Raw genomic sequence first — 23,304 nt, forward strand, 5'->3', positions numbered from 1 at the left:
AGACAGCCCCTGCTCCCCTTACTAGGGAGCCCATTTGGAGACTGAGCTACCATGGGCTACATCTATTTGTGCAGGGGTTCTAGGTTATCTCCATGCATGGTCCTTGGTTGGAGTTTCAGTTTCAGAAAAGGCCCCTGGGCCCAGATTTTTTGGTTCTGTTGCTCTCCTTGTGGAGCTCATGTCCCCTCCAGGTCTTTCTGTCTCTCCCTTCTTTCCTAAGATTCCCTGTACTCTACCCAAAGTTTGGCTATGAGTCTCAGCATCTGTGTTGATACCCTGCTGGGTAGAGTCTTTCAGAGGCCCTCTGTGGTAGGGTCCTATCTTGCTCAGTGACTGGCTCTTTGATCACCCCCACCCCCACAGGGGGGAGCAGCTTTACCAGGCCACAGAGGAAGACAATGCAGCCAGTCCTAATGAGACCTGATAGACTAGGGTCAGATAGAAGGGGAGGAGGACTCCCATCCCCATCAGTGGACTGGGGGAAGGGCATGGGAGGAGAAGTGGGAGAGAGGGTGGGATTGGGATGGGATGAGGGAGAAGGCTACAGTTGGGATACAAAGTGAATAAATTGTAATAAATAAATAAACTGAAAAAAGTTAACAGGAAGCAGAAAGCATATACAAGGAGCAAGATACATTTTTTTTTCTAGGGCATACTAACAGTTATCTCTTCCCTACAAGGCATTAATCCCTACATCTTGCCAACTCTTAATAATGTCACCATATTATGATATCATCACAGTATTAAACAGTTGATTAGGTCAGATGACTCAAATGATGAAAAACTCGTTTTCGACACCCAAGCCAGTACATGGACTTGGGGTGAATATGTCTTATTCAAATAATAGCTATAGATTGCTTTAGGCATATAACCATAGGATAGGCATCAGCTACATGTGCTATATTGAAAGATGTTCTGGAAGCATCTCTGATTGGAGTGCTATGTTAGCTACAGCTCTCTACCAATTTAAATGTGTATTCATTTTCTAAAACGCTGACAATTGGCCTTCACATAGGCATATGTGTTCTGTGCATTGTAAATGACCTTCATATTTTCTGTCTTATTGCGTGTGACTCCAACATTTACCAGACTGACACAGCACATAGATTGAACATGATCTGAACCTTGAATGTTAAAGTTTTCTTCTTATACCATCTATCAGGACACAGCCACCATGACATTTGCAAACAGTAAATTTCTCTTGTCCCTTAAGAACTTACTGAATCTTAAAGATGTGTATAGTGAACAACACAAGGCTGAGGTCTGAGACTCGTCTTGGCATGCTGAGAAGAAGATTTTTTTTCTTCAGTAAATAAAAATCCCAGCAACACTATTAACACTTAAAAAAATAGCTAATATGAGGGTCCAGGTCAGGCAAAACAATAAAACTGCAAATTCAACTTATTATCTATCCATCTATCGCTTTGGATTCTTTACTTGTTGATTCCTTCCTTTCTCCTAAATTACTTTTTCCAACAGTCTGGCACTGTTTGGTTACATCATTTTGTCCAAAGTCTGAGAGTCTGTTATTCCATTAGGAAATAACTATTGAATTAGGAAAAAAAAACTATTCACACTTTAAAAGCAGATCTTGCCATGGTTAATACGTATCCCCTGAGATCACATCTGAAAATTTACCTCTATTTTTAGCATCTGAGCCCAACAGCACTTTGAGCCAGTCTCAGCCTCTCTGGACCAAGAACAGCATCACAAGCTAAGGGTGAAAAGGAGCAGACCTCAGACCTCATGTACCAGGAACTACATTATTTGTGCTGGGGCGAGTTTTCTGTTGACTCCTGAGGCTGGGGTGAGTGTTTGGCGAATATAATGGGCTGTAAATAAAGTAAAAAAAATACTTCTGTAAAGGCAGGAAGAGAGGTAGGGGAAGGCAGGAGAGATGACAGCTATTCAGAAATACCAAGGGTTTTTATTTGTTTTCACTACTTTTAGATCATCTCAGACAGATCTCTATTCTACAGAAACTAGTTCCTTGAACGCCTCAGGCATTTGGGTGGTTACAAAGCATAAGGCATACCAACATTACACAAGCAAGCTGTGTCTGTGCGAGTGCATGTGTGTGTGTGTGTATGTGTGTGTGTGTGTGCGCACGTGTGTCTGCATGAATCTTTCCTGTTGCAGTCTGAGGTTTTAATCTCTGGCTGTTTTCCTTGTGTTCTAAAGATAGGGTAGATGGATCTCTAGGTGCATCCTTAAAACAATTAGGTTAGCAATTCTGGAGTCTTTAAAATATTCATTGTACATATTAAAGGTATAAAACGAGATATTATGAGGAATTATAGATAGGAAAACCTTAATTACATTTTATTCTCTCTCACACCTGACCAAATGGGTGAAAGCAACAGCTATTACATTTACCAATGTGGCGCATTGTTATTGTCTTAAGAACTTATTCAGTATCCCCTGAAAGTCCATTTTGTCTACTCAGTGTTTGAACACATATGGAACCTTATAAATTTAATTTCTCTCATGTAGATAATCTTAGAATTTCCTGTGTATTAATTTTAGAAAGCCACAAGCAAATACATCTTTGCTGCAACATTTTCCTGGTAAAAAGTGGTGACTGAATAAACATTACCTTCATTAGGTAATGTAATCATTTTTATATCCTTACTCTGCTCTTCATAACACATAAAACACATTTGTTCCTTATACATAGGAGGACCCCAAATATTACAATAGTTCCTTGACCCCCAAGCAAATTAACGAGAAGAATTCAACAACACTTGCAGCTTGGCAGGACTGAGATTGTTGGGGAGTTATCCAGTCGTATAGATTGTGGGCATTTACCTATCCTGGTTACATGAGGACCAGCCTTGAATATTTTCAAAGTGAGGCCTTGATTTGAGGAATGGTCAGATCATAGTACCCTTTTACCAAAGTAAAGTGCACAATTCAAGAAGGGCTGATACACCTTTCAAATCAACTTTTTCAAGTAAAGTTTTCTTTTATTTTTAGAGCTAAGTACATAGATGAAGGAGTCAGATTCCCAAATCATGAGGAGAGTGAACATTTTCAATAATGTGCATTAAGTTATTTAGGCTACATCATAGGTCTCACATGCCTTCTCAGTTAGTAATGCATACATGAGGTGCTATCATCTATATGTAGGGCAGAAAGGAATTTTTTAAAAAGCACTCAAGTTAGCACAATTAGCAAGTGATATGCAGTAGAGACATATTTCAAACGAACTTGGGTAATCTAAATTTAGGTTCTAGCTCTCGTGCTTCAGACTGAACCACAGAAAAGATCTGCAAAAGGGTGATAGTACTGGAAGCCAAGCTGCCGGAGAGATGTGTGAAGAGTGTGAAGAGTTGGAGCGTAGAGGTCACTTTCTCCAGGGAGACTCCTGTGAGCAGAAACTGGCTTATGTGACATTTCTTCCCAGCACACCCCAGTGCAGCATTCCATCCTGACGTTGACATTTCTGGATTTAGTATGTCGTCTTACTGCACCTATGTGTTTAGCGTAGTGTCTGTGAAATATCTGTGACAGGCTTCCTCACACTGGCATGCCTTTTGCATGGTATGCTTCCCACATAAGTCTGCTTTTTATGGTTGCTTGACAGTTGTCTCAGAGTACTCATCTGGGTGATGTCAGGCTGAGTGCTCTGACATACTGTGCTCCAAAGCTTCGGAGCAGACTAGTCTGGAGATAGTCTATAAGAGAACCCATGCATGTGTCTGGAAACAGACAGATATGAACTATATAAATTCAATTCAATTAAGCTATGCATTATTAACCTGCTTTTGTTTTTGTTTTTCGAGACAGGGTTTCTCTACGTAGCCTTGGCTGTACTGTACTTGCTTTGTAGACCAGGCTGTCTTCAAACTCACATAGATCTGCCTGCCTCTGCCTCCCCAAGTGCTGGAATTACAAGTGTGCACTTCTGCACCTGGTTTGTATTATTAATCTTATTAGTTAATTAATATTATCAATGCTATAGTATTTTAAAGGAGAAGTGATAGAGAGCTTTTCCTGGAATATATGTAGTGAAGAGAATGTGGTAGAAACCATGCATCCAGGGACGAAAGGTCTTATGTTGTTCATAAAGAGAGTTCTCAGGAGGAATTTCCCATTTTTCAACAATAGTCACTTATCCAGGTCTGTTAGAAAACTTAACTTCTGAGCACAAGCCTTACTTATTCTTCATTAAACATTGTTTATTGGCCTAATGTCTATAAGACATACATGTTGGACATGAAAAAATTAAGACTCAGAAGCTTCACAGTATAATGAGTGTGAGGTTTGTAAGAAACATACATAATTTTTAAGGAATTAAAATTGTTACATTGATTTAATCTCTGTCTATGTAGTGTGTGTGTGTGTGTGTGTGTGTATGTATGTATGTATGTATGTATGTATGTATGTATGTATGTATGTATGTTTGTACCACTACATGAGATCAGGTGTCAGAAGAAAATGTATTCAGCTAACATCTGGGTGACAGCAGTGTTTCAGGTGACAAACAGAAACAGTCTTTGTGTAGAATGAATGACATATGAAAGGCATATAGTTTGAGAAAGCATGTCCCAGATATTTCACAGCACTCAGTATGATGGAAATATGAAGTATACAATAAAATGTGAGGTGAAATATGCTGGGTAGGAAGTCAGAAGAAAGAGTAAGAAGAGCTTTGCATGTCTTGGTGTTAGCATCCCAAAAGGAAAGAGATCAACTTTGTATGTAGGTAATTTAGGAGCATGGAATTGAGGGGCTATTTACAAAGTAGTGGACATGTGTAGGGCTGTCACAGATGCTGTGGAGTTGCATAGGTGACAGCAGAAACTATGACAGTCTTTGGGCTGAGGAATAAGAGTAAGATCACCAGAGTAAGACAGAGCTAAAATGACAGTTCAGCCAAGGAAACCAAAGTTTTAATAAGACTTCTAGATTGTAGGAAAAAAAATGCCTACCCATCACTTCCTTCCTCTCCAGCAGCAGGCTGCTCCTTTCTATGGTCAAATACTTCTGTCAGTAAGAAGGTGAGGAATGCAATTCATGCCAGTGACCCAGGGCCCAGAACACAATACAAGATGGTAGAAGGCAAGCTAGACAAGTTGAATGCACTTTCTCAGCGCACATATTGTGTGCACTAAGAAAGGTTAACTTTGAATTGACACTGATTGCATTCATGTTAGAATGTTTGGGACACAACGTTGCAGTCTTATCTGAAGACAGAGATCCTGGAAGTGAGACAAACAGGGTTACTTAAAGATACTTAATAATGTATACTAGAAACAAAGACGACACGAATTTGAGCAGCATTGGTGTGAATGAAGGAGAAGAGATTAAGTGGGCATTTAGCAGGCAGAGGTGGCATTTAGGATAACAACCTTTCATTTTCTGTCCACTTTTAGGAAGAAGGTTTGTCCCCTGCATCACGATGCTCCCTGCCTCTGTTCCCAACACCACCGCCTTCCACCCTTCCACGTTTGTTCTGCTTGGTATCCCTGGGATGCGGGACCAGCATGTGTGGATTGCCATTCCCTTCTGCTCCATGTACATCCTTGCTCTGGTTGGAAATGGCACCATCCTCTACATCATTGTAACAGACAGAGCTCTCCACGAACCAATGTATCTCTTCTTGTGCCTGCTTTCCATTACGGATCTGGTCCTCTGTTCGACGACATTGCCTAAGATGCTGGCAATCTTCTGGCTCAGGTCCCATGTCATTTCCTACCGTGGCTGCCTCACCCAAATGTTCTTCGTTCATACGGTCTTTGCCACAGAGTCGGCTGTTCTGCTGGCCATGGCTTTTGACCGCTACGTGGCCATCTGCCGACCTCTTCACTACACATCTATCCTCAATGCCATCGTTATTGGGAAGATTGGTCTGGCTTGTGTGATGCGCGGCCTTCTCTTTGTCTTTCCCTTTGTCATTCTCATTGAACGCTTACCCTTCTGTGGACATCACATCATCCCTCACACCTACTGCGAGCACATGGGCATAGCCAAGCTGTCCTGTGCCAGCATCAAGCCTAACACCATCTACGGTCTTACTGTAGCGCTCTCAGTCACCGGCATGGATGTGGTCCTCATTGCCACCTCCTACGTCCTCATCCTGCAGGCCGTGCTGCGACTGCCCTCGAAGGACGCCCAGTTCCGAGCATTCAGCACCTGTGGAGCCCACATTTGTGTGATTCTTGTCTTCTATATCCCTGCATTCTTTTCATTTTTCACTCACCGCTTTGGCCACCACGTGCCTCCTCAGGTACACATCATACTTGCGAATCTTTATCTCCTTGTGCCTCCTGTTCTCAACCCCCTAGTTTATGGCATCAATACAAAACAAATCCGCTTGAGAATACTTGACTATTTCGTAAAGAGGAGGTGATAATAATCTCTACATGTACAAGGGACTAATGATTTGCTGGCTTGAGGTTGCTGCTTCTACTAATCTCAGTACGTCAGTATCATGGAATGTCTGAGATTTTGAAGGTCTCAATGCAACCCTTTCATACCTAAAAAGTTAGGTGTAGGCTACAGATGGATGTTCAGTCTTGAAAGGAAAAACAGTAAGTTAGGAGGAAATGTAGAAGACTTGAAGAAGAGCCATGGAGGCTTACTGTGTCTCCCTCCAGAAGCTCATGTGTTAACAGTAGAGGGAAAGTGGAGTTAAAGAGCTATTTACTTATCATTTCTAGGTATGGAGAGTACACACATATATATTTATTAATTATTGATGTCAGTGCTTTCTTAGAACCAGCATCATCAATGAGTGGCTCAGCCTTGGCCACAGAAGGCTCTGCGAGACTAAGACACTTTGAGTCTGGGTTTAGGTTTGAAACATAAAGATGATGGCTGGGAGAATCACTGTGAGCAGTCTGGAAGCATGTGATCGCAGAGGGAAGCTTCTCAAGGAATTGCTTCAAAAGATACCACTCTGGAAAGAATACACTTACCTCATGACTGTGACCTCTGCTTCTTAGTTATCTCAGCATGATGAGTTCAGGATGCAAAACACTTAAAGGGCCACTGTCAATTTGCTATCATCTTCTGTTTACCTCAGAAGGTAGCTTCCTGGGTGTACACTGATCCCAAAGATAGTTTCCTGCTAGCAGCACCCAGTCAGGATAACATGAATCCTCAAGTGGCTGGCCTTCCTGCATACTTCCTTTGAGTTCTAGAACTGGAATTAAAGTGGTTGTGAGCTGCCACATGGGAGCTGGCAATCAAACTCAGGTCTTTTGGAAGAGCACTGAGACATCTCTGCAGTCACATTATTAGATATTCTTGATCATCAAGGGCATCCATCCTTCTTTGCAGCTTCAGTATCTTTCCTTTTCAATGGTGCAGCATTTCACCTATCCATAGTTGGTTTAATTTATTATGTGGTATTTGGTGAATAAGAGTCATATCAATGAAGAACACAAAGTTTTACTGTGTTACCATAACACTATACATACCATGAACTTTGTTATCTCCCTCATTTTTTTTCCAGCATTCAAGAGTTAGATTTATTTGGTCAGTTTTACTTTTTATAAAAATTTTATTTTTATTAATTATAGTTTATTCACTTTGTATCCCAGCTGTAGCCCCCTCTCTCATTCCCTCCCAATCCCACTCTCCCTTTCCAAATCCACTGATAGGGGAGGTCCTCCTCCTCTTCCATCTGACCCCAGCCTGTCAGGTATCACAGGACTGGCTGCATTATCTTCCTCTGTGGCCTGGCAAGCCCCCCCCCCACCTTAGGGGGAGGTGATCAAAGAGTCAGCCCCTGAGTTCATGTCAGAGATAGTTCCTGTTCCCCTTACTAGGGAACACACTTGGAGACTGAGCTGCCATGGACTACATCTGAGCAGGGGTTCTAGGTTATCTCCATGAATGTTCCTTGTTTGGAGGATCAGTCTCAGAAAAGACCCCTGGGATCAGATTTTTTTGGTTCTGTTGCTCTTCTTGTGGAGCTCCTGTCCCCTCCAGGTCTTTTTATCTCCCCCTTCTTTCATAAGATTCCTTGAATTCTGCCCAAAGTTTGGTTATGAGTCTCAGCATCTTTGATACCTTGCTAGGTAGAGTCTTTCAGAGGCCCTCTGTGGTAGGCTCCTGTCCATCTACCTCATTTTAGGCATACAATTTTGTGGTCTTATGCTTACAGTGCTGGAAAACCTTCAACCTTTGTTTATAAAGCTTTCCATTATTACAAGTAGAAACTTTGTAACCCATCAGAAATAACTATGTTTTCATCAGTCAACTCAGCCAAGGAACTTCACATAGAACAAATCTGTTGCAAGAGCCTTAAGAGAGTATGCTTGCTTATTGCAATTGAGCTTCCATTAAAAATATTTATCTAGGAGCAACTGTATACTTGATTTAAAGTTGAGCTTACAGGCAAATAGGCTTAAGTGCATACTTTAGGAAACTGGGTGATGAAAGAGGATGTGATTTCAGTAAAGAATATCATTTGTGGTGACTCAGCATAAAAGGCATGGGAGCCATCTGTACTGCCAGTGACATGGTGAATTCAGATAAAGAATTCCATAGATTATGGATCAAGATCCCGCCCTGAAAACACTGACGGTCAACAGTACAAAATAGATCATCCAACTGATGTATAAGATGCAATTAAGTTTGAATAACTATCAATTTGTGATTATTCAGATAGCAAAAATAGTTATAGACACCAAAACCTTTAATAAATCTCTTTGCCTCTTATTTATTTGACGGTATATTTTACAAATAGCTTTTGAGCCTGAATTTACAGTAACAGTAAAAATAAATGTTTTTTTTTTAATTCCAAAAGCAAATACTCATCAAAATATGTTTCCCCAAAGTATAAAGAAGAAAACTCTCATGATAGCATTACTTGAATTTGGAGACTAGAACACCTTAATTATTTTTACTAGCATTTAAAAATATATATGATTTTTAAATTAATATTATTTTTGAGAATTTCATAGATGCATATAATGTATTTTAACAATATTCACTCTGTTACCTTTTTAAGCACACAAACAAATATTTATGTAATGTAATCATCATGTAGAGACCCTAAAGTTTAAGTGTAAAAATCATCTTACTGGTTTTTTATTATTTTGAAACTAGGGCCTTAGTGAAACCAACAATAAACAAAATACTAGATATGGATGTAAAATACTGTTATGTCAAGTCAAAAAATAGCTGCAAATCATGTGTTAAAAACACAAAGTCGTAAAAATTTGCCTATGAAAATTTTATTTTTGTAAAGAGTTTTTGATACAATGATTCAATATGGCAAAACCCAAGAGAATATTTAAAGATTCATATTTTTTAACTTCTATATTACTTTCTATACTAACTTAAGGTTCTAAAACTATTTTACATATGCATGTATAAAAATAGAAATGTGTAATTTGAAATGTAGTAACATAAGAATATAATGAACAAATGAAACTGTAAATTCAGAGCTATCAGCAGTGGTTTTTAAAACATGTCCAGTTAGTTACATCAGTATATTACTAAGACAACATATGTACTACTTTGAATTTGTAAACCCAATAAATTATTACAGCTTTTATCATAAACATAAGATTTCACAATAAACCCACATCTTGAATTTAACTTTTTTCTGTCATCTGTTTCTTTAACGTGCTGTGCGTGTGTGTGAATACACGTGTGTCCTCAGGTGATCAGCTTTCAGAACCTGTTCTCTCCTTTTACCATGTGGCTACAGGGAACTGTCTTAGGTCATGATGGCTGGCTAACACCTTTACCTCTGAGCCTTCTCACTGGCCCCTAAGATTTTGTATTATTATTATTTTGTGTGTATGTGTGCATGCTCTGTGGTGCACAGGCTGTGATGTTTTTGTGTGTGTTTGTGTGTGTGTGTGTAAATCGGTGGACAATTCTGTGGACTGAGTTCTTTCCTGTCTTTAGGTAGCGTCAAGAGTTTGCTCAGGTCATCACGTTGGTGCTTCTGTGATAGGTCCAGTAATCCCACTGGCTCACTAAGTTGGAGTGGAGGGAGATCAAAGAATTTTGATCTCCCATTGGCGACCTATGACATGAATAGATGTTTGTTCCTGTCATGCAACACATTGGTGCCCAAATTGAGTCCAACAGAACCAACAAATGAGTCAAGGAGGAGTGGTTTTTTGGCCCATGTAGGGAGTGGTAGGAAGTCAATCAAGATGTATTCCTTTAGGGTAACGCGTACATGGGGACAGTCCTAAGGGATGGCTTTCCTCCCTGTGGCATGGGAAGTTGTACCTCCTTGCTGTGGTGGCAGCTGCGTGTTCCCTATGATGAGTGGCAAGACCTTCTATGTTGAGCTATCTGAGGGTGGAGCAACCTTGGGGGTGGGGGCCCACGGTGGCTGTCTCCCTTTGCATAATATAGGGCGGCATGTCTGCTGGATGAATGGGGTCCACCGTGGGGGTGTGAGGACATGGATAAAACAGCTGGTGGACTAAATGTCCTATTGCAGTCCTTGAAAGTAGCACAACTTATTCAGGACAGGATTAAAGGAGGCTAGAGCAGCCGTTATTTAGCCTTTGTTGTGGCTCATAAGGCATGATACATACCTAGGTCCATCTGCCTTTTTGGGCAGGTAGGAATTATAATGAGAAAACCATACAAATGTTTTCCTCTCTGCTAGGTTCTGATGTGGCAGGGAAGTGGGAAAATGGGAGGATGAGATAGATGGAGATGCAATTTTGTTGTTTCTTACAGTCGGCAGTATGTGAGGGAAATGATATACAAGTCAGACCTAGGCTAACGAGCCCTTCCTGGAATGCAAAACCTTTGAATACAAGCGCATAGCCGGATACCGAGGAGAAAAATGCCATGGAAGCGATGCTTTGACATACAGTGACATTATTTGGCTTTGCATTGAGTGTTATAAATTCATTTAAGAAGGAATGGCCTTTGTACTAGTTGTGTTTTAAGCTTTTCAGATATCTGAAATGATTAGGAATGCATGAACTAAGATACACTTTTAGGTTATTTCTAAATAAGTTTATGTCATTGCCTATTCATCTGTTTATTGATTAATTAGATGCTTAGTATGTGCCACTTATGTGTAAGCATTGCACAGATGTTTGGAATACAGGATGTGAGAGTTCAGGCTCGGGTTTTATCATCAGTGTGATTATCCAAAGATAAGAACTAGGGTAAGAAGTTGTTTCCTAAAGAGTCTAGAATCCTCTTGCCTATTAGGGATGTTAATGGGAAGAAGCAGAATTAGAAGAAAGGATTCATTCCGTTGCTACCAGTCACTGGCACCCACCTGCCATTGTTACTTGTCGGGATCATCTTGTAACACACATCAGATATGTGACAGAAGCCAGGATGCCTGAATGGTTTCTGAGTGTTATTAAAGTCATCACTTTCTGCTGGAGAAACTATAGCTCCTACTGTACATCGTGAGGGTGTGTGTTTATAGTCAAAGACATCTGTATGTACAGACGTCAAGGGCATTCAATTATTCCCCTTTGGCTTTTGGTTTTGTCAAATAGTATGAAGAACGAAGGATGCCATTCTATCATCTTGAGCACTCATTATCAAATTACTTCTCAGTGTCAAAAGAAGCTATAAATCTTATTCAGCCAAAATCTTGAACACAGTGCGCTGTGTCATCTCCAGCACTCAGTGGTAGCTGGAGCCTTGCAGTTCTTATCTGATGTATCTGTTATTTTGAAACCTTCGTCTACTTTCTCCCTCCACCTGGCTCCACAGAATCACCATTTCACTTCCTCTATGGATTTTGTATGTTTTCCTCCCAGATTCTACATATAAGTAAGATCATGAAATTTTTTTTTTTCTGTACGTGGCTAATTTTATTTAGCATAATCTTCACCAAACCTCTCTTTGTTGTGGCAAGAGTTAGGATTTTCTTCATTGAGACTAGCAAGGCTCAGACATAAACAAACTGTAGTTCCTTTCCCTATTTGTTCATTGACTCATCATTAGATTTGATCTCTCTCTTCAGTCAAGACAGACTCTTTCCAGAATGCCTAAGATCAACCCAGTCTTATCTTCTGGGAGCGCAGGGTCAGTTTTAGGATCAGGGTCAGCAAAAGCTATGGTGCCTTGTGGTTCTGTGTTGCAGAGTGCGGTTGTCAAGGAGCTAATTCTGGGGCCCCTGGGGGCCTTTCCTTAGGTAGTTTAAAGAAGCACGTTGTGGCTCCTGAATGCCGGAGAGGAGAGTGGAGCGTTGCAGGGCCATGAGCTTGGATGCCTCACATTCAGGTAAGATGGTGTAGATGACGGTAGGCTCTACACTCACAAACCACTGTACAGCATCGCTCCGTTGCTCACCGAACTTCAGCACAGGCTCACCCAGTGCCTCCATCCGCCTTCATCACCGTTGCTAAGTTCTCTCTCTCACACATACACAGAAACCTGCTGGATCCCACCTCTGCTAGAAATGGATATTCTTTAATTTTCAGATGAAGAATTTTGTGTAAACTTTGAAGTGTTCTTAGGTTAATTTTTTCTATTGTTGTTTTTTATTTTTCTCAATTGTTTCTGAGAGAAAATGTGTCTTTTGCATCTTGTTCATTTTCTGACCTGGTTTAAGCTATGATCTTTAGCTACAATGTATATATTTCATCAAATAGTCACCTACATTTAATAATGTGTTAACAATGAATCAATAGTTCTTCTCATTAAAATAACTTCTCACAACTCAACTCTCCTAGACATTGAAGCTGTCATACTCTTGCTACATTGTTACTGCACATCACAGTATAGTGGTATGCTGCATAACATTATTTCAGATTGTTCTGTGTATTTTAATATTCTATTATTTTTTCCATTTTAAGCACATGAATTTTTAAAAAATTAACCTCAGGTAGTTTCTCTGTTGCTCCCTTTCAGGTACCTCACCAGGGTGCCCCCATGATGCCTTGCAACAGCACTGGCCAGCCTTCTTTCTTCATTCTTGAAGGCATCCCTGGGATGGAAGACAAGCACAGATGGATGTCTATCCCCTTCTCCTCCATGTACTTCATCACTGTGGTGGGGAACTGCACCATTCTTCTCACCATCTCCATGGAGCGCTCCCTGCACAAACCCATGTTCCTGCTTCTCTTCCTGTTGGCGCTCACAGACCTGGGCATGTCTACAACCACCATTCCTAAGGTGCTCTGCATCTTCTGGTTTGGACAGAGTGAGATCAGCTACAAAGGCTGTTTGGTCCAGCTGTTCTTCATCCACTCCATCTCAGCCATGCAGTCATCTGTCCTGATGACCATGGCCTTTGACCGTTATGTGGCTATCTGTAAGCCCTTGCGTTATTCCACCATCCTTTCCAATCGTCGCATTGGGCTCATTGGCCTAGCAAGCTTGGTACGAGCGATCCTCTTTATTCTCCCCATGCCTGTCCTCCTCCAACATATGCCCTTTCATGCCAATCGAGTCATCCCCACTACCTACTGTGAGCACATGGCTGTGGTGAAGATGGTATGTGTGGATACCACAGTCAACCGGATATATGGTCTGGTTGTGGCCTTGTTGGTGGTTGGGATAGACATCTCAGCTATTGCTTCCTCCTATGTGCTAATCATGCGAGCTATCATGCGTCTCTCTTCCAAGGAGGCCCACCACAAAGCAGTCAACACCTGCACCACACACATCTCTGTCATGCTCGTCTCCTACACCCCCTCTCTTTTCTCTTTTCTGACTCATCGCTTTGGGACAGGCATTCCGCCTCACGTCCACACCATTCTTGGCAACCTCTACTTCCTTGTACCGCCAATGCTTAATCCTATTATTTATGGAGTAAAGACCAAGGAATTCCGGGACAAAGTTACCAAATATTTATGTAGGAGGAAGGAGCCTATAATTTTTTCTCACAGTCAGAAACTTGTTTGATAATCCAATAGGTGTATTAGGAAGCAATGGTAAGTATCTAGGGGAAATTGACTAATGGTAGGAATATATTGAAATGTCAGATTAGCAATCAATGTATTGATTCTTGGATAAAGAAGCTAAGACAGGAAAGAACTTCTTGGTTTCAGTAACTCAAAGGCAATGCAATTATCCCCTACAGAATAAAATAATGATGTCTGCTCTTAATATTTAACAGTGTTGAGCAAACTACTTGTGATAACGTATGTAAAAGTACTTCAAATGACACCACACAGTCTATCCATGTAAGAGAATGCGGAACATTTTCATTCAGAGTATCACAGAGCAAACTAACTTTCTCATTCACAATATGTGGTCAAATACTATAATATATACTTTTCCAAGGCATTCACAGTCAAGCCAGATGTGAGACTGTGTGTGTGTGTGTGTGTGTGTGTGTGTGTGTGTGTGTGTGTGTGTGATGGAAAGGAGGTTGGGAGTTAGAAAAGGTGTTTGAAAGGAGTGAAAAGAGTCAAGGAATTTTGAAGATGCATGCAGAGTCATTGTTTTATCATCACAGGCAGAAGCCTGACACTTGGCCACAGGATTTGCTGCTTCCTTTTGACCTTAGGAATACAAATTGGAAACAAGCTCAAATTCCAAGAGAAACTTTGGAGGAAAGGAAGACTATTGGGAAACTCTTATTAGAATGAATGGAATGAGAAGGGTATTAATTTCACACTTGCGAAAACTTCTGGAGTCAACATTTCTACTTCTTACAACCAAATTGAGTGTGTGAGAGGGCCTTCTCTTTCTCTTTTTAAGGAACTGTTTTTAAAATTTATTTATAATTCACTCACATTGGTGTTTCTGCCTGCATGTATGTCTGTGCGAAGGAGTCAGTGTCCCTGGAACTGGAGTTAAAGACAGTTGTGAACTGCCATTTTGATGCTGGGAACTAAACCCAGGTCCTCTAGAAGAGTGGCCAGTGCTCTTAACCACTGAGCCACCTCTCCAGCCTGAGAAGACTTTCTGGTGATGGAACAAAGCTGAGAACGCAAAAGCTGTGGCAGTCGGCTTTACACTGGAAATCATGAGGATTGCCTGACATGTAACAGGACTTTTCAGATTAAATCAGGATAATCCTGCTTTCAAAGAACATCTAAGGGACATCTTAGCATCAACAAAGGCATCTGCACATGGAAATACACCTGATCTATTTTTGGAAGAAAGAGAAACAGCCTTTCTGGAGGAGAAACAAAAATGTCAAATGTGTCTTCCTGGGATTCTAAATCTGCATGAAATTCACAGCAGAAGTGTACATTAAATATACTTGTGAATTAGTACCTACTGCCTATTTCTACAGACACTACTTTATGCTGAGAAGAGAATTATAACATCAACTATTATCTTTTGAAAATCCTAATCCTGTGCCTCTGTTAAAGAAAATAAGTATTATTGCCACAGATTACACTTAAAAAAAAAACACTAGAAAATATGTTTTTAAAGTTGATGGAATATTAAGTTACTTTCAGAGAGGGTGGACCATCAGCTAGAACCACGTTTTATATGTTCAAAACACTAAAATAATCTTCACCCTTGCATGTTTTTTGGGGTTAAACATTTAAATTCACTAGGTTTTTGGGTTTAGGGTTTGTTTGGGTATTTTTGCATGTGGAAACAAACCTACATATAATCCTGGGTTTTATGCAGACAGAATCTGTCTTGGTTAATGTTTTATTTATTGAAGTTTACTAGTGTTAAAACACTCCAGGAGAGTTTAAAATAGTGTCTGGGGTGCATAGGTGCAGCATAGTGGCCAGAGACAGTCAGCCCGCCCTCGCCATTGGGAATGTTGGTTGACACGAATAGCGGTAGGTTACTTTGTGTTTGTATGCTCTGCAAAATGCTTTAGTTCAACTCTTCATGTGGTAAAGAAGAATGAAATCGTTTTAAATGTCTTTAATATAGAGTTTTAAGTAGGTATAAGGGTTAGTGAGAAGGTTCTAGTCAACAGAATACCATAGTACTCTAAATACACATTCACGTCATTTACCTGAGTAGATTATAAAACTTAATCTCAATATAAGTTTGCCCAAATTGTTTTCTGGTTCCTATACTTTATTCTTGTAATGTAACTCTTGAATTCAGATTCCTTGTTCCTCGGTTGCATATTCAAGGTTTTGGAAGTGTCCATTTAAAAGTTGATTTTGTTCTGCTGGTGTTCTGAGCGTTGTATCTGAAGAGTAGCCTGGTCTTCAAAGCTTGAGATCAGCCCTCTTGTGCCTTTGATTCTATCATCAAGTTTCAGAAAGAATCACAGTGACTTTGATGCAGCTCCATGTTTGCTGTTGGAGACTCCTAGGAACCAAAATGTCCCTGTGCTTGGTAGCTGCTTAACTGCCAGGCTACAGGGAAGAGGATGTCGTCGTCAATAACACGCACCCATCTTTTCTGTGCTACAACAATGTAGTAGCTTGTTTTCTTCATTTGTTCTACTGCTTTTGTGTACCCGTTATAAAAGTTGAGATTTTCCCCAAACTATTAGCAGTTCAGCTGTTCCCTAAGTAACTAACTACGCCTTTAATTCAGTTTTGTTTTCTTGGGTTATTTGAAAATCTTGATGCTTTATTGAAATAACTATTGACTGTTTATTTTTATTATAGTATTTGAAATTTGTAGTTAATGCTATTAATATTGTGGAGTTTGCAGAATTCTCAACTGTATAAACTAAACCTTTAAATTACAAAGAAGAAAAAGAAAGAAATTCACAGCAGAAAACAGCATTTGGAACATTTGTCAACCAAAATGGTGCCAATTTGTAAATTAAGATGTCACCTTGTGGCCCTTTTTTCTTATGTGCTTTTTTGTATAAGAACATTTCTGTGAAGTATCCTTCCATTGTTTAGGCTTTTGTTTTGGTCATCTTTATTTAGTTTGCATAAAGTTAAAACTTAGCTTTGACTTCATGTCCAATTTTTGGCAATGCTCAGGGAGGAAGTAAATTTGATTTGAAAAGATCCTTGTAAATTCTAATGCAATATTATACATTTTTTTTTCTTGTAAACAATACCAATTTTAGTTAGGGACCATTTTTCTAGCCTGTATCTTGGTTTAGAAGAAAAGTAATGAGTAAAACCAATTGCTTTAAGGGGGTTATGGCTGCACTGTCTGGAGTTGGCAACTTGTAAGCTGAATTGTCTGTCTCTCGACTACGTACATGGAAGTCTGTGTGTCATGTTTGCACCAAGATCAGATGCATATCATCCCTCTGTAAAACAACTTCAGAAATATGGGAACAGTTATTTTTGCTCATTTTGTGTGTGTGTGTGTGTGTGTGTGTGTGTGTGTGTGTGTGTGCGCGCGCGCGCGCGCGCGTGCGTGCTGTCAGTTGCGGACAACAGCTTTTTTTCTCAATGAGGAGTGTTGCTCATTTGTGAGCCTTCATTAACTCAAAGTGAAATGGTTAGAAATATTTATCCACTTCATCTTTGGTCTAGCCAGGCTGCCCCACCCAGGGAAAGGGATGGAGGAGCATGTACCAGAGTCCATGTCAGAGACAGGTCCTTGTCCCACATGGAGACTGCACTGCCTGTCAGCTACAGCTGAGCATGGGGCCTAGGTCCTCTGCATGCACGGTCTTTGATTGATGCAACAGTCTTTGCAACCCCTTCCCCCCATCCCCGGGCCCATATTTGTTGACTTTGTTGGTCTTCTTCTGGAGCTCCTGTCCTATTCCCCAACTCTTCCATAAGACTCTTTGCACTCTGCCTGAATTTTGGCTGAGAGTCTCAGCATCGGCTTAGATCCACTAGCTTGTGCTCAGTTGGTAAAGGAGGAGGGCTCCGCCTTTCTGAGGACTAGGGGATGGGAATGGGAAGAAGAGGAAGAGTGAGACCAGGAAGAGATGAGGGAGGGGGATACGATCAGGAGGTTAAGTGAATAAGTAAATAAGTATATATAAAATAAATAAGTAGATAAATAAATAAATATGTTTATCTTGTTACACTTGGCTGCAACTTTTTAACAACTCATTAAAAAAAAGCAACAAAGAACAAAGCACTGGCTTTTGAGATGACTTATAGTAATTTGTAAAAATTACTATAGTATAGTAAAAAGCTCTGGTGCTTTAAGAACACTGCTTAAATGGCAAATAAATTTAGTTTACATTAAAAAAATAAAGCCTGTGGGCTGAGTACAGACTCAAAATTTACTCTGGGAATGGTGGTTGATTCATCCCATGGTAGCCCTACAGACTTGCTGTGCCCTGGAACTTGCTGTGTAGACCCGGCTGGCTGCACGCTAAGAGACCCGCCTGCCTCTGCCTTCCCAGTGCTGAGCTTGAAGAGATGTGCACTCTCATCCAGTCCCACAGATAAAAATTAGTTCCTAATTTTTAGTAAAAAACAATTAATCTTTGTTAAGAAAAACCAGAAACCATAACTCTAGTTCATTCAGGAGGATTTAGAAAGTGTTCTTTAGGAAACAAATAAAATAAATAAAACAGTCCTAGAAAGGGCTTCTATAGGTCAAATAATTGTCAGTCTTTATATATTTCTGAGTCTTATTTTTCATGCAATGGGTAATGAAATGTTATTATTACTGTTTTCCATTACATTGCTACTAAAGAAATACATGTATTTGATAAGGCAGTCAAATGTGCTAGAGTATTCACTATAAAAGTATCCTAGCTATAGACATGTATATATAATAGTTCTGTGAGAAAACCTGAAAACTTTAAACTAAAAGATGAGTAAGAAGACATAAATTGAATATTTTTGTGAGTGGAAGAAAATTTTACTGATTTGATAGGCCAAGAACTTAAAAATATTAATACCATACATGATTTTTCACTTCTTTTTTTAAGGGAGAAACCACATTCATACCTTTATTTTTTTACAAAATAAAATATAATAAGATAAAACAAAAATCATCACATTTAAAAATAAAAGCCAACAGAAAAATAAAAATGCCCCATGAGAAGGTACAAGAATCAGAGACTCATTTGTTTACACATTTGGGAGTCCCATAAAACACTAAATTGCAAGTTTTGCAGTAGCTTTCAGAGGAACTGGCGCAGACCCTGTAAGCACTGTGATTTCTGCTTCAGTCTTGGAGTTTATATGAGCCTTGTTCGGTTGTTTTAGAGGGCCTTATTCTCCTTGTGTTCTCCAGTCCCTCTGTCTCTCCCATTCCTTCTGCTTCCTCTCCCGCTCAGGTTCCCGGAGCTCTGAGGGGAAGGATTTGATGGGGACTTCTCATTTAGAAGACATAAATAAAATATTTTAAAATTAAATTAAATAAATAATATGCAAAGGATAAAGGGTATAGCACTATGCACTTCCTAGGACCCAAATATAAAATCTTCACTAGAGCATAGAAGATTTTGATATTAATTGTGGACTGTTGATATTAGTAACAGCACAACAGAGTTGTCTTAAACGCAGCTTAGTCTCCAGGAAATCCCATTTTGATTTACTCAAACACCCCAGATTTCAATCTGCTAAAACTTAAGCAAGGCTTAGACAAGTGATAAATAGAATAGATTGCAATTTGTATAAAGTCTCTTCCCATTTAATTCCATATAAATTTTCTACCACTTGCTCAGATATAGCATTAATAGGAAAATTATTTAATCCTGTTTTTGTATGTTTTTAAAAGATTAGTTTTTAAATTTTAGCAATACATAGCATCACGACGATACTGATACCCACTTTGATGTAACCAGAGCTGTTGATTAGATAACCTAAACAATGTAATAACTAGAAGTGGGTCAGTGATGTCTGGGCAGACAGGACAGCTTGGGGAATCACTGTTTTGGTTGGCACCTTGAAATCTAACCGGAACCAAGAAAAATCCAGGGGAAGGTTGTTTATACAGAAAGGCTTCTCTGCTCTATCCGAAAACAGTTGAAATTGCTATTAGAATTTACAGACTGTTTTACTCTAAGTAAAGAAAAAATGTAGACAAGTCAAATGATGGCTAGAGATAAAGATGACAAATGTCTTACTCATAATTACCCATTTAAGAATTTCAAGCACAATATCACAGGTTGAAATTGGGTTCAGAAAAGTGAAGTCCTTTATCCCAACTTTAAGCTCAAGGATCACATGTGTTTCACTTTATACTATGATGATGATTAAAATTTGTTTTTACCTTCCATACTTTTATCCTGCGCAACTTGTTTTAGATATGACATTTTATAATTGTATTTTTACACTGATCCATCATCAGAAATTTTATTCATACAATGATTTAAAACACAGCAACAGAACAGTACTTCATCACATAATATAATTGCTCTCTATGCAGGAGCTAAGCCTTTCTGGGTGAGTTTATGTGAGGCTAATGCCATTCCAGAAGCAAGTAGTTTCCAACTCATGCATTTACTTTAGGGTAGAGGTCCCTTTTATGGGAGTATTTTGAGTTATGAATCTAGACACTTTGTTTGCAATGATTACAAACTTAGTTTACAATTCAAACAATGTATTTCAATAGTTCATGAATCCCAGCTGTACAGGACGCATGTACACACATTATCACAATCATTTGATATGCTTGGGGAAATTCCACATTACTAGCAAAAAAAAAAAAAAAAAAGTCACAATGAACTGAATAATTACATTTCGGTTTCCTGAGCAGTTGTTATAAAGTAGGATCCAACGAAAAGCACAGCAGGATCCTTTTAGCAAGAAGATAGTAATTAGAAACAAACAGAATGAGAACATGGAGAAAGTGACAGGAGACCAATCTCTTGTGGTCTATTCTTTCCATTACTTCCACAGTTTATCTGGCGATATTACTGGGTCTTGGATGGTTGTAAAAGGTCTTCTCAGATATCCTCATCATTTATTTAGTTGAAGGATCATTATCAGTTCTCACACCATATGAAGCTCATCTGCACAAGCATTTGGCCACCTTGTCCCGTATCTCCTTCATTTTTATGCCATAGATAATCGGGTTGAACATTGAAGGTACGAGAAGGTAGAGATTGGCAAGGATAATGTGAGCATGAGGTGGAATGTTACGTCCAATGCGGTGGGTGATAGATGAAAACAGTGCAGGGATATAAGTGATGAGAATGACAAAGAGGTGGGCTGAGCAGGTGTTGAGGGCTTTGAGGATGGCATCTCGAGAATTGAGGCGTACCACAGCCTGCAGGATGAGGACATAGGAGAGGCCAATTAGAAGCAGATCCAGCCCCACTACAAGCAAGATCACGAAGAGCCCATACATACGATTGGGTCTGGTGTTACTACAGGCCATTTTCACCACAGCCATGTGGTCACAGTATGTGTGAGGAATGATCATGTGACAGAAAGTCAGCCTTTGCAGGAGAAGAGGCATGGGCAGGATAAGGACTACACCCTTGGCGAGTGCCACAAGTCCCAGGCGTCCAACTAGAGAATGGCTCAGAATCGTGTTGTAGCGTAGTAGCTTACACACAGCCACAAAGCGGTCAAAGGCCATTGCAACAAGTAGGGCTGATCGTACCACTGAAGCTCCATGGATGAAAAACATCTGTGTGAAACAGGCATAGACACCTATGACTCGATCATCAAACCAGAAGAGGCAAAGGACCTTGGGCACAAGAGCTAGAGAAGAGATGAGGTCAGCCACCATCAGCAGGGCCAGGAGTAGGTACATAGGTGTGTGAAGAGTGAAGTCTGTGACAACCAAGAAGATGATAGCACCATTGCCAATGGGGATGGCCAAGAGCATGGAGGTAAACGGAATAGAGAGCCACAAGAGCTGCGACTCCAGGCCAGGCACGCCCATCGGAGTGAAAGTCATGGGGCCGGACTGCTTGAAGATTAACATGCCAGAAACCAGTAGTAATTATTAAACAAAGTTGAGATACCTGCCAATGAGACAAGGGTTTTGGTTGCTTTTACTGGTTTTAGTTCCACTAGTGTTTTAAGTTGACTCCCAAAGAAAAATGTCATTAGGTCTTCTTACAGTCATGAAATTCACAGCCAAGTTTCAGCCCTATTGCTAAGTCCTTTTATTGTTTCCATAATCAACTTTTATGGGTCTTGGCCTTCAGTATAAAGGCTGTAGAGAAGGTCTTCATTTAGCCAGGCATGGTAGCACACCTCCTTTAATCCTAGCCCTCAGAGGGGCAGAGACAGGCATATTGCTATGAGTTCAAGGCCAGTCTCGTCTACAAAGTAAGTCCAGGACAGCCAAGGCTACACAAAGAAACCGCTTCATTTTCATCTTTCGCAGCTCAGAAATGCTATGCTTTAACCCCACTCACCCCACCCACGACAGCAAGATTACTTGGCAGGTAAGGCCTGCTTGCTGTGCAGTTGTGATGACCTAGTTTAGATTCTTGGAGCACATATAATGATGGAACCAGAAAAATGACTCTGTGGAGTTTTTCTCTTACCACTATATACATACCCACACATTTAATAAATAAAATCTTAAAAAATTTCTGAAGTTCTGAGTAATAATAGAAAATAAAACCATTTTTATCCTTGAATGAAGGCTGAGAGAACCTGATGGAATCTCATGATATTTTCATTTATATTCATTGTATATACAGAGAGAGTGAAGGGGGGGCTGAACAGTTTAGGAAAACTATTGCAGGCAGATGAAGGGAACTAGAAAAGATCATCCTGAGTGAGGTCACCCAGACCAGAAAAACACACATGGTATGTACTCACTCATAAGCAGATATTAGACCTACAGTACAGGACAACCATACTACAAGCCACAGACCCAAAGAAGCTAAGTAACAAGGAGGGCCCAAGGGAGGGTGCAGGAATGTCATGCAGAGGGGAAACAGAATAAACAGCAGAAGTGGATGAAGAGAGGGAACCAGGCAGGAGATGGAATGGAGAGGAAAACAATAGTGAGAGTCAGGTATGGGGAGAGTGGATGTGGGAGGTGAGAGGGCTGGGAACAAGAAGGGAAGCTGGGGGGGCATGTCTTTGTCAAGCTGGAGGCCTGCTACAGGGTAGGCTCCTAGGAGGACATGGGTGTGACTCTAGCTGAGACTCTTTAACGGGAGAGGTGCACACGGAGACTGAAGTGACCACCTCCTAGCCTGGCAGGACTAGTTGGGGGAGGGGAACAACAATGCACCCACAAAACTTGATCCAAAAACTACCCTGCCTACAAGAAGTGCAGGGATAAAGAGGGAACAGAGATTGAAGGAAAGTCCAACCAATGATTGGACCAAACTTTCACCTACCCCACAGCAGAGAGCCAGCCCCTGACACTGTTAATGATGCTCTGCTATGCTTGCAGACAGGAGCCTAACATGACTGTCCTCTCAGAGGCTCCACCCAGCAGCAGAAAGATAGAAGGACCTGGAGGGGCAAGAACCCCTGAAAAAGACCACAGAGATAGCTAACTGAGACTCAGGAGGTCTTACAGAGACTTAAACACCAACTAAGGAGCATGCATGGTCTGGACTTAGACCCCCAGCACATATGTGGCCAATGGGCGCTTGGTCTTCGTGTGTGTGTGTGTGTGTGTGTGTGTGTGTGTGTGTGTGTGTGTGTG

The 23,304-nt window shown here is 40.4% G+C and overlaps 3 protein-coding genes across 3 annotated transcripts; 2 read left to right on the top strand and 1 right to left on the bottom strand.

The window, feature by feature from the left end:
- The first annotated feature begins 5,404 nt into the window (after positions 1–5,404).
- On the top strand, positions 5,405–6,355 carry LOC129688600 (olfactory receptor 52D1-like). Its single transcript, XM_055623530.1, has one exon. The coding sequence runs from the start codon at positions 5,405–5,407 to the stop codon at positions 6,353–6,355; it is 951 nt and encodes a 316-aa protein (XP_055479505.1).
- A 6,479-nt stretch (positions 6,356–12,834) lies between these two features.
- LOC129688302 (olfactory receptor 52D1-like) lies at positions 12,835–13,812 on the top strand. The gene has a single exon (XM_055623047.1). It carries the CDS (start codon positions 12,838–12,840, stop codon positions 13,810–13,812), a length of 975 nt encoding a protein of 324 aa, XP_055479022.1. The 5' UTR covers positions 12,835–12,837.
- Positions 13,813–20,682: 6,870 nt separating this feature from the next.
- Positions 20,683–21,609, bottom strand: LOC129688296 (olfactory receptor 52P1-like). Its single transcript, XM_055623042.1, has one exon. The coding sequence runs from the start codon at positions 21,607–21,609 to the stop codon at positions 20,683–20,685; it is 927 nt and encodes a 308-aa protein (XP_055479017.1).
- Between the last annotated feature and the right edge of the window lie 1,695 nt (positions 21,610–23,304).

Source organism: Psammomys obesus, unplaced genomic scaffold (assembly GCF_907164565.1).
Source record: "Psammomys obesus unplaced genomic scaffold, mPsaObe1.curated_primary_1811, whole genome shotgun sequence".
Classification (NCBI taxonomy): domain Eukaryota; kingdom Metazoa; phylum Chordata; class Mammalia; order Rodentia; family Muridae; genus Psammomys; species Psammomys obesus.